We start from the raw sequence: 19,817 nt of genomic DNA, 5'->3' as shown, positions 1-19,817 counted from the left end.
TACTTTGCTGGGTGCCATAGAGTTCATCCTGACTCATAGTAACCCTATGTACAACAGAACGAAATACTGCCCAGTCCTGCGCCATCCTCACAATTGTTGCTATGTTTGAGCACATTGATGCAGCCACTGTGTCAATCCATCTCCTTGAGGTTCTTCCTCTTTTTTGCTGACCCTCTACTTTACCAAGCATAATGTCCTTCTCCAGGGACTGGTCCTCCTGATGACATGTTCCAAGTATGTGAGATGTAGTCTCACCATCCTTGCTTCTAAGGAGCATTCTGGCTATACTTCTTCCAAGAGAGATTTGTTCATTCTTCTGGCAGTCCATGGTATATTCAATATTCTTCCCCAACACTATAATTTAAATGCTTCGATTCTTCTTCAGTCTTCCTTATTTACTGTCCAGCTTTCACACATGAGGAGATTGAAAATATCACAGCTTAGGTCAGGCACACCTTAGTTCTCAAAGTGACATCTTTGCTTTTCAACACTGTACAGAGATCTTTTGCAGCTGATTTACCCAATGTAATACATCACTTCATTTCTTGAATGCTGCTTCCATGGGCGATGACCGCAGATCCAAGTAAAATTAAATCCTTGACAACTTCAATCTCTTCTCTGTTTACCATGATGTTGCCTGTTGGTCCAGTTGAGAGGAATCTGTTTTCTTAATGTTGAGATGCAATCCATACGAAGGCTGGACTCTTTGGTCTTCATGAGTAAGTACTTCAAGTCCTCTTCACTCTCAGCAATTAAGGTTGTGTCATCTGCATAACGCAGGTTGTTAATGACTCTTTCTACAATCTTGATGCAACATTCTTCTTCATATAGTCCAGCTTCTTGGATTATTTGGTCAGCATACAGTATGAATAAGTATGGTGAAAGGACACAAACCCAATGCACACCTTCCCTGACTTTAAACCACGCACTATCTCCCTGTTCTGTTCGAACAACTGTTTCTTGGTCTATGTTCAGGTTTCCCATGAGCACACTTAGGTGTTCTGGAATTCCCATTCTTCACAATGTTATCCATAATTTGTTATGATCCACACAGTCAAATGCCTTTGCATGGGCAAAAGAACACAGGTAAACATCTTTCTGGTATTCTCTGCTTTCAGCCAACATCCATCGGACATCAGCAATGATATCCTTCATTCCATGCCCTCTTCTGAATCTGGCTTGAATTTCTGGCAGTTCCCTGTCCATGTACTGCTGCAACTGCTTTTGAATGATCTCCAGCAAAATTTTACTTGAGTGTGATATTAATGATATTGTTTGATAATCTCCACATTCTGTTAGATCACCTTTCTTTGGAATGGGCACAAATATGGATCTCTTCCACTTGGTTGGCCAGAAAGCTAACTTCCAAATTTCTTGACGAGCACCTCCAGCATTGCATCTATTTGTGAAAAATCTCAATTGGTATTCCTTCAATTCCTAGATCCTCATTGTCATCATTCCCTTCAGTGCAGCTTAGACGTCTTTCTTCCGTACCATCGGTTCTTGATCATATGCTATCTCCTGAAATGGATGAACATCAACCAATTCTTTTTGGTACAGTGACTCTGTGCATTCTTTCCAACTTCTTTTCATGGTTCCTGTGTCATTGAATATTTTCCCCGTAGAATCCTTCAAAACTGCAACTTGAGGCTTGAATTTTTTCTTTAGCTATTTGAGCTTGAGAAATGCTGAGCGTGTCTTCCTTTTTTGGTTTTCTAACTCCACGTCTTTGTACATTTCATTATAATACTTTAGTTTGTCTACTGTAGCAGCCCTTTGAAATCTTCTGTTCAGCTCTTTTACTTAATATTTTTCGTTTGCTTTAGCTACTCGATGTTCAAGAGCAAGTTTCACAGTCTCTTCTGACATCCGTTTCGGTCTTTTCTTTCTTTTAATGACCTTCTGCTTCTCTTCATGTATGATGCCTCTGACGTCATTCCACAACTCATTTGGTCTTCAGTCATTAGTGTTCAATGAGTCAAATTATTCTTGAGATGGTCTCTAAATTCAGGTAGGATGTACTTAAGGTTCTATTTTGGCTCTTGTGGACTTGCTCTAATTTTCTTCAACTTCAACTTGAACTTGTATATGAGCAATAGATGGTCTTTTCCACATTCAGCCCCCACCCTTGTTCTGACTGATGATATTGAGCTTCTCCATCATCTCTTTCCACCAATGTAGTCGATTTGATTCCTGTGTATTGCATCTGATGAGGACTACATGTACAGTCATCATTTATGATGCTGGAAAAAGGTATTTGCAATGAATAAGTCATTGGTATTGCAAAATTCTATCATGGGATCTCTGGCATCATTTCTTTCACCAAGGTCAGATTTTCCAACTACCTTTCCTTCTTTCTTTTCACCTTTCACATTCCAATCACCAGTAATTATCAATGCATCTTGATTGCATGTTTGAGGAATTTCAGACTGCAGAAATTGGTAAAAATCTTCAATTTCTTCACCTTTGGCATGAGTGAGTGGTACATAAATTTGAATAATACTCGTATTAACCAGTCTTCCTTGTAGGCGAATGGGTATTATCCTATCATGGACAGCACTGTACTTCAGGGAAGATTTTAAAATGTTCTTTTTGATGATGCATGCGATGCTATTCCTCTTCAATTTGCCATTCCGGAAATAGTAGACCATATGATTGTTCAATTCACAATGGCCAATGCTAGTCTATTTCAGCTTGCTAATGCCTGGGATATTTATCTTTGTGAGGTCCATTTCATTTTTGATGACTTGCAATTTTCTTAGATTCATGCTTCATACATTCCATGTTCTGATTATTAATGGATGTTTGCAGCTGTGTCTTCTCATTTTGAGTTGTGCCACATCAGCAAATGAAGGTCCCAAATTGACTCCATCCACATCACTAAGGTTGGCTCTATTTTGAGGAGGCAGCTCTTCCCCACTCACATTTTGAGTGCCTTCCAGCCTGGGGAGCTCATCTCCTGGCATTATACCAGACAACATTTCACTACTATTCATACGGTTTTCACTGGCCAATTTTTTTGGAAGTAGACCACCAAGTTTTTCTTCGTAGTCTGTCTTAATCTGGAAGCTCTGCTGAAACCTGTCCATCATGGGTGACCCGCCGGTAGTTGAAATACCAGTGGCATAGTTTCCAGCATCCCAGCAATATGAAAACCACCACAGTACGACAAGCTGACAGACACATGGGGATTCAATGCTTTACTCTTCTTTAATGTGAAGGTTACATGTTCATTCACAGTAAAAGAACAAAATAGCAAATTTTATTAAAAAAAATTTTTTTTATTCATCAGTAGAAAGTCTGCTGTTACAGGATTCGATATAAGGACCTTTGTTAAACCAAAAAAACCAAACCAGTTGCTGTCGAGTTGATTACAACTCATGGTGACCCTATGTGTTGCAGAGGAGAACTGTACTCTATAGGGTTTTCAAGTCTATGACCTTTTGGAAGCAAATTGTCAGGCCTTTCTTCTGAGGCAACTCTGAGTGGGTTCAAACCACCAACCCCTCAGTCAGCAGTCAAGTGCTTAACCTCTTGTGCCACCCAGGGACTCCTTGTTAGGGGAACAATTACTTGAAAGTGGCCAGCCTGCACCTGCCAACCGCTCTGTGCACAGTCATGCCAGCTCCGGCCTGCTGGATCTACCCGGCTTGGTGACAACACCTTCTGGACTTACAGGCAAGAAAACTGGCTCAACTTGCCATTCCAGGAATATAAGAACCACACGTGCTGGGACTTAACAGTTAATAACCCATGTCTGAACCCAAGAGGGAGCACTCTGACCAAGAGAAACTTTAAAAAAGAACCCCTTACAGAGGTTGTCATGAACACTGGTTCTTTAGGTCCCCGAGGTCACACTGAAGCAGCTGCTCACATCTCATGGCGACAAACAGGTCTTTAAAAATTAAAGTGGAGTTTTAAAGATGTGAAGGCAGCCAGCTACAAAGCAGAGTGAACAAGTGGAATGTTGACAACGCAGCCTCTGCCAGCTCCAGGATCCGACCAGTCGCTGGAATTTACTAGACATTTTTTAAAAGCATCATTTTACTGTATTATTTCTGTAAAAATCCAGGTTAGTTTTACACAGGCCCCTAAAAGTATTTGCCACATGGATCAAATCATCCTGTGCAAAAGTCATTTTCTATTAGCAGCCCCAAAGTATTTGTGAGCTGTCAGTTGTCAAGATTAAGCTGGATTCAGCTGCTTTGATGTTTTCCAAGCTGGGGAGGGATGTCTAACCTCGGAGTGGCACTGAGCTACAGGGAGACAACACTGAAGCTCAGGGGAGTGCCAGTTATGGGCAATTTTGCAAATATAAGGCTTGAAAGGAAGCTGAGAACTGTATACCACGGACCCTCACAACACATGGAAACATTTCTTTAAACCATCTACTTATTATTTCTGTTGACTATAGCTCCCACCCCCACCCCCCAGGGCATCCCCTGACCCACCACAAAAGTCAAGATGCAACGAACAGCTGTTCTCTTTAACACGTCATATTATGGGTATCAACTGTATACCTAGCAGGTGTCAATTTTTTTTATGAATTGCAGCTACCATCCTAAAAAAGACACCACATTCTCAGTGAGAGAGAGCTGCCAGAGCCTCCAGTCTAAAACAGTGTTAGCCTTAAAAAATAGCCTTAGGAAGACGGAAATCAAAAGGTTGCTTTCTACACTTTAATCATGATTTTATTTTCTGTTCTCATTCTAAGGGACCTTGTTGTTGGTCCTATGAACTTTGGGAATCTTTTAAATGCTATACACATGTAAGGAATGCTTATTAGTCCTATTCTACAGCTGGTTTAATAAGTCACCTGGGGTATGTACTGCTTTGAATTTCACTGTCCTGGAAAAAGCTCTAGTCCACAAGTTATGAAGAGGATAAAGGAGTCATCCGATGAGCAAGGACAGCGAAGGGTGTAAGCACAAAACGCAAGGTCAGATGAAGATGACGAGGAGGAGGAGGAGGATGACAGATGAGGAAGAAGAGGAGAGGGTGAGCATATTTCTTACAAACCAGGCTCTTCATTACCTGATCAGCTCTCTAGTCCATACATTCTTTTTTCTCTCTCTCTCTTTATCTTCTGGGCACTTGAGGCTTGTCTGCCAAGTGCTTCCAAATTCTAGGGAACTAAAGCCCAAGAAGCTGGTTCTAGGTTTATAATTCTTCTCACCCATCACAGCAATAAGGCCCAGTTCCCTTATCTTCAGCTCAACAAAAACAGAACTGAAGGTCATATTTGTTTCATGTGCTTTTGTTTTCAACCTTAGCAAAGGATTTCACATATTTACCAAATGATTGCACTCTACAGAATTTGCAATGCTGACATGTGAAAATGTATTTACTTTTAGACTTCTATATACACAAAGGTCCAAGGTACTAAGACTCTGAAATGGTACAAGGGCAGGGTTTCTGTCCAGCAGATTATTTAATGGTCTTGACCATATAATTTGATAGAACCAATGCCTTAGACTCTAGAATATAGCTCAGCACAGAGACAGCTTAGTTTTAAAGTGGGTCTGACTTTCAACATTGACAGGAGAGAGTTCATATTAAAATTTCAATAGGCTGTTTTCTTTTCCTTCTACTCTGCTAGTCTGAGAAACATAGTACCATAGAGAAAAGAAGGTGAGTTATAACTCTGTGTTGCATGTAACTAGCTGGGTGACCTTGGGTAAGTTTATTCACCTTTCCAGGTACTGATTTTCTCATCCATAAAGAGAGTGGTTTGGACGAGATGAAGTCTGAGATCTCTGGTTTCTGTCTACGTTTTGACTTCCCAACCCAAGCCCACTCCAATATTAAAGGTAAAAACAAACAAACAAAAAACACAAAATAAGAAAAACAGGTTATTTCCCTAAATTTAGGACCTACCTCTCCTTCATCTCGTAAGCCTCACCTGGCAAGTAATTATTCCTTAGCACCTGAGTGTCATCATCGTGTAAAATCCATTGCAAAATTGAAAGGACAGCTGTACGGCTCAGCTGTGGCTCCCATTACAATGCTGACAGCACTACAAGAGAAAATGATTTCTCCTATGCCAAACCAATTGCGCACCAAACACAGGCAAAATGATTTCTCCTAAGCCAAACCAATTGGGCACCAAGTGCAGCCAAAACGTTTTCAAGGAGCCGCCCATGAAGATAATGGAGAGGTTCCTGCGGTGCTTGTTAATCACCGACACTTCATGCACTGATGTGCTAATAAGCACAGAGTGACAGTCACTCTTAATCAGGGCAGACAGCCATGTCCTCCTTGGGGCTGGGAGAAAATGGCAGGAGAGCGACATCCACTCCACAGGGGAGGTCAAGACACCACCATGTAAAGTGTCACGAAAGAGGCTTTACAAGAAGCGAGAGACCTTGCAAATGAACATTATAATCATGTTTCCCGAGGAGGGGAAATGAGGAATGCTCGTGTTATTAGGCAGTGTCTACACTGGATGCTCCTGGGAGGGAAAGGGCCACCCCCACTTTCCTTTCTGTTCTGAATAGGTGCTGGCATCCCTATGCCACAACCCTGGAAATCCTTTCCAGCCACAGAATTTGTTCCCTAAGATCAGATCACTTTGCACACAACAACCAGCATTCTGAGATGCCCTTCATCTAATTTGGTGGTTGGAGAAACAGGAGTCCAGAAAGGCTGTTGTGTGTTTTAATACAACTTTCCTATAACAGAGTTTAGTTGCAAAAGCCCTGGGCTGGGAAGCAGGGAGTTGGTTCTACTCTCAAAGGCATTATTGGTTCACTGGGTCACCAGGATCAACTTATTTCTCTAGGCCCGAACTCCAACTAACAAGATGGAGTTAATATTGACCATACAAGAGTATTATGGGGAAAAAAAGGACAATCTATGTCAAAGTGATTTAGGCCAACAGAGTTAGGAACTCTTCATAACTAAGTAATGATTACTGTAGAACCCAGTTACAATAGAGGGAGAACCAGAATGTACCTTAGTTACCTAGCTTCCTGATGACCCAAGGAAGATGGTATAATGGAGTGGTTAAGAGTGTGAGCTCTGGGGTCACACTTCCTGGGTTTATTTCTGACTCTACCACTTACTGTGAGACCTTGGGCAAGTTGTGTACCCTAAGCCTCAGTTTCCTCATCTATAATATGAAGAGAAAAATAGTATTTACCTCATAAGGCTACTGTGGAAATGAAGTAAGATAATTCATAATAAAGAGCTTAGAATAGTCTCAGGTACCAGAAAATAATTTTTAAAAAGGTTAGATATTATTATATGACTTAATATAAAACTAAAACTGAGATAATCAAGAGTAGTAGATGAATAACAGGTACTTTTTTTTTATATCATCTTCCTCCAATATTTTACTATGTAGCTTCCAGTTAAGGACAAACTTAAAAAAATCAGCTCTAAAGTCCCCAAGATGAGAACCACATATGTGTAGGTGACTAAAGAAAGATCCATAGGTATGGAAAAATAACTGGGTTGGAGTAAGGTACAGAGAGGCCCTCTACTAGAAAAGCTGAGATACCTGGCTCATATTCTCAGCCAGCAGAAGAGACAGCCCCACTCCCTGTGATGAACTGTGGGGTAAGGATGACACCAACATTAGAGGACCATCATAACAAATGTGCCATGACACAGTGTGACATGCAACAGCAATAACCAAAGCCCTGACACAGCAAGAAGCACCTACAAGATATTTCACATTATGATCAATTGCAGGTCTCTGGAGAACATCCAGGTCTCCTGGCTTCCAGTCAAGAGATCTGCCTATTGACTTCCAGCGATCCAGACACTTCCTGCAAGACACATTTCCTCAGGGTCCACATTTCACCTACCATCTACATCCTTTTCCCCATTGCCTCTTAAATATTCCTGTCTTGCCAATCAAAACTCATTCCCAAGCTATTGTCTCCCGAAACCAGAGGTGCTTACAAAAAAGTAAACTCCCATATTTGGACACTAACCAAGATGACGTGCAAAACCCTCGCAGACATGTTCTCCACCTCTCCCTGATTTTGCTTCCTTTCCAGAACAATTCACTTCTCTTTCCTGGCTTGGAAGCTGGTCCTCCCACCTATAGTTCAGCAGGAACGGGGTTCACAGTCTGGGCTATCTGGAAACAATTCCCTCAGCTGTATGGCCATGGGCCAGCAAGGGCCTGAGAACCAACTCTGAAGAGCTAGTCTCAGTAGGAAAGGGTAAAAGGGACACAGAAAATGGAAGGAGCAGAATCATCTCTGAGAACTATGGGACATGGAAAACACTGATAGGAGAGGGAAACTAGAGGGCTGTTTCTATTCATAGGGCAACAGAAACTTGATTCTGTCCTTACTTCATCAGGATCGAAGTTTCAAGTGGGCATTGTTCTTAGACTCAGATTTTGGCAGAAGAACCGGATGCTCCCACTGTGTTTGTATTGCTACGCTAGATCCAATGGCAAAGCAACCATAATATAATGGTTCTCTGCATCTGGGTTTCCTGCTAAAAAATGTCTTTTGTTCTGCGTGTCTCCCTGGTTCTAGCCAGTGCCTACTCATGCGACCTCTGGCTAGTCATTTAATCTCTCTGAACGTCAATTTACTCGTCTGTAAAACTGAGGGTGAAAATTACCTGTCTTGCCTTCTTCACATGGATGTTATAATGATCCAATAGAATTCAATATTAACACACTTAGTAAATGGTAAAGTGTTATTTGTAATTCTAATAAATTCCAAGGTTCACATGGTCCAGTCTTAAAAAACTAAAGTCAAAGAAGCACAGTTAAGAATTCAAAAAGAATTAAGAGGGGATTCCAATCTTTAGTAGCACCTGTCAAAAAACATTACAGATGATCCAATTCATACCTCTCGGGAACACTTAATATTTCCTTTTTTTTCCTCCCCAGCCCCCCCCCCCCACTTCAAAGCTATATGAGACTTTCATTCTCAGAAACCCCAAGCCCTCTCATTTCTAGCCCCTGTGGCTTTTCTTTTCTTTTTTAAATTGTACTTTAGATGAAGGTTTACAGAACAAACTAGTTTCTCATCAAACAGTTAGTACACACATTGTTCTATGACATTGGTGAACAACCCCACGACACGTCAACATTCTCCCTTCTCAACCCTGGGTTCCCTATTACCAGCTTTCCTGTTCCCTCCTGCCTTCTAGTCCCTGCCCCATGGCTGGTGTGCCCCTTTAGTCTTGTTTTGTTCCATGGGCCTTTTCAATCTTTGGCTGAAGGGTGAACCTCAGGAGTGACCTCGTTACTGAGCTGAAAGGGTGTCCGGGGACCATACTCTTAGGGTTTCGCCAGTCTCTCTCAGGCCAGCAAGTCTGGTTTTTCTTTTTGAGTTAGAATTTTGTTCTACATTTTTCTCCAGCTCTCTCTGGGACCCTGTGGCTTTTCTGTCTCTCTTTCTCCCTACACCCCTTTCTCTCAGTCCTTTAGTATGTAGATCAACTTGGTCTCCCTTTCCATTTGACTTTTAATTTTTCTTTCCACTTTACTATTACCTAGAATTGGAATCTGGCAACTTACTCCTTCTTCCTCTGCCTGCCTCTCCTGCTCTAGCTCTTTCCATCTAATTCCATGATTCCCAGTTAAAAGGCCTGAAAACAAGGCGGGTAAGGGGGCACATCCTCTTAAAGGAAGAGGCCCAGTTAGCAAAGTATAATCTTTTTGTGGGGCTAGGGTGGGAAACGGGACATATACACTGATAAATCTCAACCCTATCATGTATTATTCTTATCATCTTCATTTGACAAGGTACCCACAAATCTATTAAAGGTGTAACATAGCGTCAGGAGAGCAGAAGAGGAGACTACAGGAAGGGGTTTGGAAATAGTTGTCATAGGAAGCCGGACTTAGTGTTTTCTCTCTCAGAATGGTAGAGCTATAAGGGGCCTTGCTGTTGTTAGTTGATTCCAACTCATGGTGACCCCATGCATGTAGAATAGAACTGCTCCATAGGGTTTTCAAGGCTCTGACGTTTTGGAAGCACATCACCAGGTCTGTCTTCCAAGGCACCTCTGGGTGGATTTGAACCACAAACCTTTCAGCTAGTAGTTGAGTGCTTACTGTAACCATTTGCAAAACCCAGAGACTCCGTAAGGGCCTTTAGAGGTATAAATACAGTATTTCCCAAAATTTCTTGTGCAGAAAAATAGTTCCCAGTATGTTAACATATATTACATGGGGGAAAAAATGGAAATGGTTTCACGGCCAAATTAGTCTGGGAAACGCTAGGCTAAACAAAGCTAAACAAATTTCTTCTGCTTCAAGACTTCTCAGCAACTTCAGTAGTTTTACCATGGAACATTTTGGATGGCAAATGTTTTGCAGAATATATTTTAGGAAATGCTGATTTTGGCCATCCTCCTCATTGGATAGACAAGGAACCTGAGACTATTAAAACCCAAACCTGTTGCTGTCGAGTCGATTCTGACTCATAGCAACCCTAAAGAAGACAGTAGAACTGCCCCATAGGTAAATCTTTATGGAAGCAGCCTGCCACATCTTTCTCCCACTGAGTGGCTGGTGGATTCGAACCACTAACCTTTTGGTTAGCAGCTGAGCTTCACCACTGTGCCACTAGGGCTTCCTATTAGAGAAGTAGTGACCCACATAACATCACTCAGGGTTGCAGTGCAGAGATGGGACTAGATTCCAGGTTTCCTTATCCCTGCTGGTTCTGTGTGATAGACTTCTGGATAGAGAAGAAGAATGCCTCCACAGAAGTGTAGAAGTTGCATTTACTCCAGCATCAAGGTTATCATACCAAAATGCCATACTTTACCAAAACAGTCAGCTATGACAAGCAATATGACACGCCAAGTCTAAGCCAAATTGCAACAGTCCTGATTTGTAGCCCATTGATCGATATATAGAATTTCGATGAAGATCACCTTAGTAAATGGCCATGATTCTTCTCTACCACATGTTAAGGTGAGCATCACTCCTGGTGCTGTCTACCTGCTCCGATTCCAGAGCTCTTACCCAATGGTTGATGGCTCTCCAATCGCCCACATATAGCTCAGTACAAAGCTCAGAAGAAATGAAAAGGGAATTTCCTTACATAGGAGCAAGAACAGACTACTGAGATAGTTTCTCCATGTCTGGGACTAAAATCATCAGCTCCAAATTTTGCCTCTGTAGCAACAGGGAGTTGGGTTAAGGGCGAGGGTGCCCTGGGCCCACCAGAGAAAAATGAAAGATGGCCAATGGCTGTCCCTTTACCTTCTTCTTGGATTTAAAGACGTTACACCTGAAGATATTGCTGGCACCATCTCGAGCAATATAGCTGAAGATCTTCAAGTCTTGGGAATCATGAGAGACATAAAAGATCCTGGAGGAAGAGAAACAGAAAAATGCACTGAAAATGGCATTAATTTCAAATCTCCAATAAGGAAATCTCTGTTTAAGAATACCCTGAAGCAAAGCTCAATAAAGCCAATTACTAGAGTAAGTTTTCTTCACATAGGATCAAAAGGCCACAATGAAGGAGGCACTTTCAATAGGCTCCGTAAACAAAGACACAACCCTAAAGTGACTACCATATTCAGAAGAGTAGGCATGGGTAGGAGATGAAACCCAGGCTAATTATCAGTCATCTCCTGAGGCAGCAGGCCTGTTCTAGTAACTTATGCATTAGAAGGAAAAACTGTCCCCATTCTCCCAAAACAACAAAAAAAACCCTGCTGCTGTCAAGTTGATTTCAACTCATGGTGACCTCCTTTGTTGCACAGTAGTACCGCACTCAGCTGGGTTTTCATGGCTGTGACGTTTCAGAAGCACATCACCAGGCCTTTCTTCAGTGCGGCTTCTGGGTGGGTTCAAACTGCCAACGTCTTGGTTAGTAGCCCAGAGCTTAACCATTTGCACCCACCAGGGACTCCACACCCATCCTTATCAGTGTAATAAATCTGCATCTAACCCAGGGAAATGTGAACAAGTTTCCTGTTCCACAGTTAGCCCCAAAAAAGAAGCTTTGGGGAACAATCAATGCTAACCATGTTGGAAGATACTAAGATACATTATTTCATTACCATAGGTCCCTCGGTGGTAATGACCCCACTTCCCTTCTTTGCCCTTCTATCAGGACCACAGCTTCCATGTATTCATTCTGTCATTCAACCAATCCTAAAGCCAGTTACCATCCAGTCAATTCTGTCTCATGGCAACTCCATGTGTGTCTCAGAACTGTGCTCCACAGGGTTTTCAATGACTGATTTTTCAGCAGTAGATTTCCAGGCCTCCCTTCTGAGGTACGTCTGGATGGACTCAAACCTCCAACCTTTTCGTTAGCAGCCGAGCATGTTACAATTTGCAGGGATTCCTACTGAGTATATATTGTGGGCCAGGCACTATCCAGAAGCCGGCGATGCGGCCAGAACAGGACAAAGACCCTGAGATCATAGAACTTACATGTAGAGGCTGTCAATAAACAAATAGAAAATCAGCGCTACAAAGAAAAATAAAGCCGAGTACGGAGATAGGGCATGATGGGGGTGCTACTATAAATAGGTGGTCAGGGAAAGCTCACAGAGAAGCAAGGACCTGAATGATGTGAGGGAGCTGGTCATGGAGATACTTGGCAAAAGCATTCCAGAAAGTCCCAAGGGCAAGCTTAAATGCCCTGAGATAGGAAGGCATTCAAGGAACAGCCAGAAGGTCAGTATAGCTAGAGTGGATTGAGCGTGGTCAGCCACAGGGGGTCAGAAAAGCAGCCACAGACCAGAACACAGTAGATCTTCAAGGCCATGGCTCTTATTCAAAATGAATAAGAAGGCCTTAGAGCAGAGGTCTGACTCACTTAGGCCTTAAACTAAAGGATCACCCTGGCCGCTGGGATGAGGGGTGTAGCTAGTGGGGGCAAGGGTAGAGGCAAAGGGAAAAGCGGGGTAAATGGGAAAAATAATAAGCCAGATGCTAGTGTCTGACCCTAAGGGGGCCTAGGACAGGACACCCAGAATGCGAGATCTCACTGCTACTGGCATGGGCTGAGAGTGCAAGGTACACAGGAAATGCATCAGTAGAAGTAGTTTTCTGTGACCCAGGGAGAACACTGCTCTTGATAAACATCCCTCAGGCCACATAATTTCCACAAAACATCGCCTTCTCAATAACACTGGTGACTTTCATCCAAGGATTTAACAGGGCTGTTTTGCTTTAGCGTAAGTCAGGGCTGTGTACAGAAAGAGAATGGGATATAGGTAGTCGCCGGCTTACAATGTATTCGAGATAAGACAAACTGTACTTATGACCATTCTTTTTTTTTTTTTGGTATATCTTACCATGAATAATATGTTCTACATACAGTGTTGCAGTGTGTAATTTGCTGATGTTATCACTACTCTCAGATGTTCGCTCGCAGATGTTTAATTTTATTATTTACTGTTTAAAACACTGCTGTACAGATTGTTTTCTAAATTAAATCAAGGGTTTCTGTTGCTTGAAAACATGCAACTGAAGGCAGATTCAGTTTTCTTATGTCAACAGGCAGGTTCAGGAAGCAGTGAGATGTTACCACAAAATATATAAAATAAAAATGTCACCAAAGGACAGATATTATATGAGACCACTATTATAAAAACTCAAGAAAAGGTCTGCACACATGAAGAAGTAATCTTTGATGGTCACAAGGGAGGGGAGGGGAAATCACTAACTAGATAGTAGATAAGTGGTAACTCTGGTGAAGGGAAGGACAGTACACATCATAGGGGAAGTCAGCACAACCTGACCGAGGCAAAGTCATAGAAAACTTCATAGACACATTCAAACACCTTGAGGGGTTGAGTTACTGGGCTGAGGGCTTGGGATCACGGTCTCAGGGGACATCTAAGTCAATTGGCATAACACAGTTCATAAAGAAAATGTGCTACGTCCGCCTTTGGTGAGTAGTGTCTGGGGTCTTAAAAGCTTACGAGTGGCCGTCTAAGATACATCTACTGGTCCCATCCTGTCCGGAGCAAAGGGAATGAAGAAAACCAAAGACACATGGGAAATGTTAGTCCAAAGGACTAATGGACCACAAGTACCACAACCTCCACCAGCCTAAGCCCAGAAGAACTAGATGGTACCCGGCTACCACCGTGGACCACTCTAACAGGGATCACAATATAGGGTCCCAGACAGAGCAGGAGAAAAATGTAGAACAAAATTCAAATTCACACAAAATAGACCAGACTTATTGGTCTGATAGAGACTAGAGGAATATCCAAGACTATGGCACCCTGCTAACTCAGAACTGAGGCCACTCCCAAAGTCCACCTTTCAGCCATTTTTAGACAAGCCTATAAAACAAACAATAACATACGTGAGGAATGTGCTTCTCAGTTTAGTAAAGTATACAATACCAAATGGGCAACGCCTGATGAAAAGCAAAGATGAGAAGGCAGGAAGGGACAGGAAACCTGGATGAATGAACATGAGGAACCTGGAGTGTAAAAGGAAAGGAGGAGAGTGCTGACACATTGCAAGGATCGCAGCCAATGTCACAAAACTATTAGTGGATAAATTTTTAAATGAGAAACTAATTTGTACTGTAAACTTTCACCTAAAACATAATAATAATAATAAAAATATATATATACCTGTAACTTTATATGTAGTGTTTCCAATCCCCAAAGACAAAGGTTGTATTTATAAACATACTGATAAAAAAAGGCGATACCGATGAAAACTAAAAAAAAAAAAAATGAGGTATTCAACTTTCGTCAAAATCGACTTACGAAGGAGTTGTTGGAACAGAACCCCATCTTAAGTTGGGGACTACCTGTATAGAGTTATGTCTACAACTCTTCCATTTACTAGCAAGGTAAGCTAGGTAACTCCTCAGAGGCTCAGTTTTGTTATCTGTGAAATGGAACTATAAATATTAACACCTTGTAGGGTTAATGGGAAGATAAAATGAGATAACTAGTAAAGCACCTTTTTATTTCTTCTTATGTATAAAGGCTCTAAATAGTCTAGTAACTGAGGATTCCAGGAAGCCTGGGAGAAACGTTCAAAATAAATGTGGGCATCGGCAGAGCAACAGTGGGAAGAAACCAAAGTTCACCTCGGAGACCACACTTTCTCTGTGAAACTGTTGTTGTTATCAGTCAATTCCAACTCATGGCGACCCATGTGTGCTGAGTAGAGCTGCTCCATAGCGTTTTCAAGGTTGTGACCTTGCAGAAGCACATCACCAAGCCTAACTTTCAAGGCTCCTTTGGGTGTGTTTGAACTGCCAACACTTTGGCGAGTAACCATTTATACCACCCAGGGACTCTGCTAGAAGCTATTTCACTACATCTAAGATATCTACCAATTCTAAGTAAATCTGAAAAAAGTTTTTGTTCTGTTTGTTTAGCATGGTTTTAAGAACACTGTTGTTAGGTTGGTAGTCAAGTCTATTCCAACTCATAGTGACCCCATGTGCAACAATTCCTGCGCCATCCTCAAAACTGTTGCTATGTTTCAGCCCATTGTTGCAGTCACTGTGTCAATCTATCTTGCTGAAGGCTTCCTCTCTCACTGACCCTCTACCTTACCAAGCATGGTATCCTCCTCCAGGGACTGGTCCCTCCTCATAACTTGTCCAAGCTACATGAGACGAAGTCTCACCATCCTTGCTTCTAAGGAGCCGTACCTCTTCCAAGACAGTTCTGGTAGTTCATGGTATATTTGATATTCTTCACCAACACCATATTTCAAAGGCATCAATTCTTCTACGGTCTTCCTTATTCACTGTTCAGATTTCACATGCATATGAGGTAATTGAAAATACCATGGCTTGGGTCAGGGACACCTTATTCCTCAAAGCGACATCTTTGTTCTCAACACTTTCAAGAAGTCTTTTGCAGCAGATTTGTCCAGTGCAACGTGTCCTTTGACTCCTTGACTGCTGCTTCCATGGGCATTGATTGTGAATCCAAGTGAAATGAAATCTTTGACAACTTCAATCTTTTCTTCATTTATCATGACGTTGCTTATTGATCCAGTTGGGAGGATTTTTATTTTCTTGATGTTGACGAAGGCTGTAGTCTTTGATCTGCATCAGTTAAGTGCTTCAAGTCCTCTTCATTTATAACAAGCAAGGCTTTTGTTACATCACACGTTGTTAATAAGTCTTACTCCAATCCTGATGCTGCGTTCTTTTTCATATAATCTGGCTTCTCAGATTTTTTGCTCAGCATACAGATTGAATAAGTATGGTAAAAGGATACAAAAACTTGACGCACACCTTTCCTGATTTTAAGCCACGCAATATCCCCTTGTTCTGTTCGAATACTTGCCTTTTGGTCTATGTACAGGTTCCACATGACCACAATTAAGTGTTCTCGAATTCCCATTCTTCTCAACGTCATCCATAAGTTTAATGGTCCGCGCAGTTGAATGCCTCTGCATAGTCAATAAAACACAGGTAAACATCTTTCTGGTATTCTCTGCTTTCAGCCAAGCTCCATCTGATATCAGTAATGATATCCCTTCTTCCATGTCCTCTTCTGAATCTGGTTTGAATTTCTGGCAGTTCCTTGTTGATGCACTGCGGCAGCTGGTTTTTAACTATCTTCAGGAAAATTTCACTGGTGTGTCATATTAATGATATTGTTTCATAATTTCTAAATTATGTTGGCTCACCTTTCCTTGGAATAGGCAAAATATGAATTTCTTCCAGTAGCTTGGCCAGGCAGCTGTCTTCCAAATTTCTTGGCATAGACGAGTGAGCGCTTCCAGCGCTACATCCATTTGTTGAAACATTCCTATTAGTATTTTGTCAATTCCTGCAGCACTGTTTTCCACCAATGCCTTCAGTGTACCTTGGTCTTCTTCCTTCAATACCATCAGCTTTTGATCGAATGCTACCTCCTGAAATGGTTGAACATCGACCAATTCTTTTTGGCACAGTGACTCTATGTATTCCTTCCATATTCTTTTGATGCCTCTTGTGATGTTCAATATTTTGCTCATAGAATTCTTCAATATTGTCAACTCGAGGCTTGAGGTTTTTCTTCAGTTCTTTCACCTTGAGAAATGCTGAGCGTGTTCTTCCCTTTTGGTTTTCTAACTCCAGATTTTTGCACATTTCATTATAACACTTTACTTTGTCTTCTTGAGCTGCCCTTTGAAATCTTCTCTTCAGCCCTTTTACTTCATCATTTCTTCTATTCACTTTAGCTACTTGACATTGAAGAACAAGTTTCAGAGTCTCTTCTGACATTAATTCCTGTCTTTTTAATGGCCCTTTGCTTTCTTCATGTATGATGTCCTTGATGTCATTCTACAACTCATCTGGTCTTTGGTCACTAGTGTTCAATGCCTCAAATCTATTCTTGAGATAGTCTCTATACTCAGGTGGAATATACTCAAGGTTGTACTTTGGCTCTCGTGGACTTGTTTTAATTTTCTTCAGCTTCAGTTTGAACTTGCATAGGAGCCATTGATAGTCTGTTACGCGGTTAGCCACTGGCCTTGTTCTGACTGATGATATTGAGCTTCTCCATCGCCCCTTTCTACAGATGTAGTCAATTTGATTCCTGTGTATTCCATCTGGCGAAGTCCACATGTACAGTAGCCGTTTATGTCATAGAAAAAAAGGTATTTCCAATGAATAGTTCACTGGTCTTGCAAAATTCTATCATGCGATCTCTGGCATCGTATCTATCACCAAGGCCATATTTTCCAACTACTGATCCTTCCTCCTTGTTTCCAACTTTTGCATTCAAATCACCAGTAATTATCAATGCATCTTGATCGCATGTGTGATCAATTTCAGACTGCAGAAGTTGGTTAAAAAAAAAAAATCACAGCAACATGCAACTACTACAGTAGGACAAACTGACAGATGAGTGGTAGTTAAGAATGCTAATCTACTGTTAAGGAGCCCTGGTGGAGCAGTCGTTAAGAGCTCAGCTGCTAATTGAGAGGTTGGCAGTTTGATCCCACCCTCTGTTTAACTATCACTCACAACTAAGTTCCTTGCAGCCCATCTCCTTAATGTTTCTGATTTGTACTTTTCAAGTCCACGTGATCGCCTTAGTTTACAGGGCTTTATTTTTCACCTTGAATTTTGCAACAGCCTCTAAATGCTGTCTCCCTGTTTTCTAGCTCACTTATTGCCAACCCATTCTCTACATTGCTAGCAAAGTGGTATTTTAAAAACACACGTTTCATCCCACCATCTCCCTCTTAAAATCATCCAAAGGCTTCCCACTGCCCTCAGGATAAAGGACAAACTCCTTTGCCTGAAGTATCTACCTTTCTGCTTTCATCTCTCTCCAGAATCCTGACCTAAACAGCCCTTCAGAGAATGGTGTAATATACCTTCCTGCCTTTGCAGATGCTGAACGTCCTTATCAGCATCTTCAAGATCTGGTTCAGAGAAATCCTGCCTGACCTCTTTGATTTGAGCTGCTGAATGACCTTGGGCTAACCTTTACCAAGCACATATCACAGTATGAGGCTTAGGCAGGAACTCCTTGAAGGAACCAGGACAACATCTTGGCTCCCCAGTGCCAACGTGGTGACCAGCACGTAGGAGGTCCTTCGGGTCTGCTTAGGGAGGGAGCCGTTCTGCCATCATTAATGAGCATCCATAATGTGGTCTGCCTAGCTATTCGTTTTCCCCACAGGAAGTCAGGTTCAGTTACTTCAGATGCATCGGACATAAAATGCCTTTGATTTTTGAATTTTTAATTTATTATTATGTCGTGCCCTAAGGGCCAAGAACTGGGTTTAAAACGGATAGAGTAGATATGAATGAGAACTGGCATGTCAACAAGACACACAGCCATGTGGGAGGCCCCAGGGACTGCAGCATACAAGCGAAGGTTAGCTTTACCTTGACAGACAGACAAAGCCCCTTTTCAGCAAATCCAGTGACAGCCTAGCCTGAGCAATGATCCAGCCACTCTCTTTGAACTGGAGCTCTCTGGAGACTGCTCTGCTAGGTCTCAGTTCAGAAACTTAAAAATGTGTTGTTATTACCAGTAAAAAACCTCTAGCTAAACGCAAAGTCAGCTAGTTAAAGCTTAGGGAAGTTTCCATCGACACGACCAAAAGGCAGAACGTTCTTTCATGTGATCTTATTCATCAACAAGTTCCAGGTCTCAGGTCCAAACTTTCAGATCTAGAAATAAGTTCCAACCAAGGACCTTTATTTTTACATTACTTGGTTTTCTTAAGAACTGTGAGTGTGTAAGTGTGTGTGTGTGTGTGTGTGTGTGTAGGGGTGGGGGTGGCAGTTGTGGGGGAAGAGGAATGTGAGCATTCAAAAGAATCAGGAAAGACTTCCCTCTCCCCCTCCTTCATCTTTAGCCTCAAGTCTAGTGCAGTTCTGATCCTGTTTCTAAAAAGGGTCTCAGTAACAAATTTCAACACTCAATAAAATTATCCAGGGTAGGATACCAGATTAGTTCCCACTGTTCACAGAGAGTTAATAAGAATTGCTAAGGTTTTGTTCTTTCTTCAAATTTCCAACCATTTCATGTTTCTTTATTTCAAAGATATATAGTATTATTATAATTTTTTTTTAGTATTATTATAATTTTCACTTACTATAGGGTCGCTATGAGTTGGAATCGACTCAACAGCAATGGGTTTTTAATGGAACTTTAAAGCTACAGCAATAGAGTTTTCTACAGATGGTTATGTCCATAATCTTATACAAATGACTGAAACACAATCAATATTTTGGAGAAACTGGCTTTGGAGTTTATCATCATTGTGGAATTCAGGTTGGCAGAGAAAGAATCACTAGACCCACCACCACCACCACTACCACCCTGCTTCTGAGACTTGTTAGCCTATAGGCAAACCTGTTTCTTGTAATATAATAGAAAAAAAAAAGAAAAGAAAAGAATTTAGAGTAAAAAGAGGC

General features: G+C 41.6%; 1 protein-coding gene across 5 annotated transcripts in view; it reads right to left on the bottom strand.

Annotated features, from left to right (window-relative positions):
* The window catches only part of C3H1orf226 (chromosome 3 C1orf226 homolog), a 435,074-nt gene that overhangs the window by 58,224 nt on the left and 357,033 nt on the right, over window positions 1-19,817 (bottom strand). For all 5 annotated transcript variants that reach the window (XM_049881081.1, XM_049881077.1, XM_049881078.1 and 2 more), the window contains one exon: window positions 11,192-11,300. In XM_049881081.1, coding sequence (XP_049737038.1) covers window positions 11,192-11,300 — 109 coding nt within the window. The remainder of the gene's footprint in view (window positions 1-11,191; window positions 11,301-19,817) is intronic.

The sequence above is a fragment of the Elephas maximus genome, chromosome 3 (assembly GCF_024166365.1).
Source record: "Elephas maximus indicus isolate mEleMax1 chromosome 3, mEleMax1 primary haplotype, whole genome shotgun sequence".
NCBI classification, from domain to species: Eukaryota; Metazoa; Chordata; class Mammalia; order Proboscidea; family Elephantidae; genus Elephas; species Elephas maximus.
The sequence above is the reverse complement of the archived record's forward strand: the minus strand, read 5'-3'. Positions and strand labels throughout refer to the sequence as shown.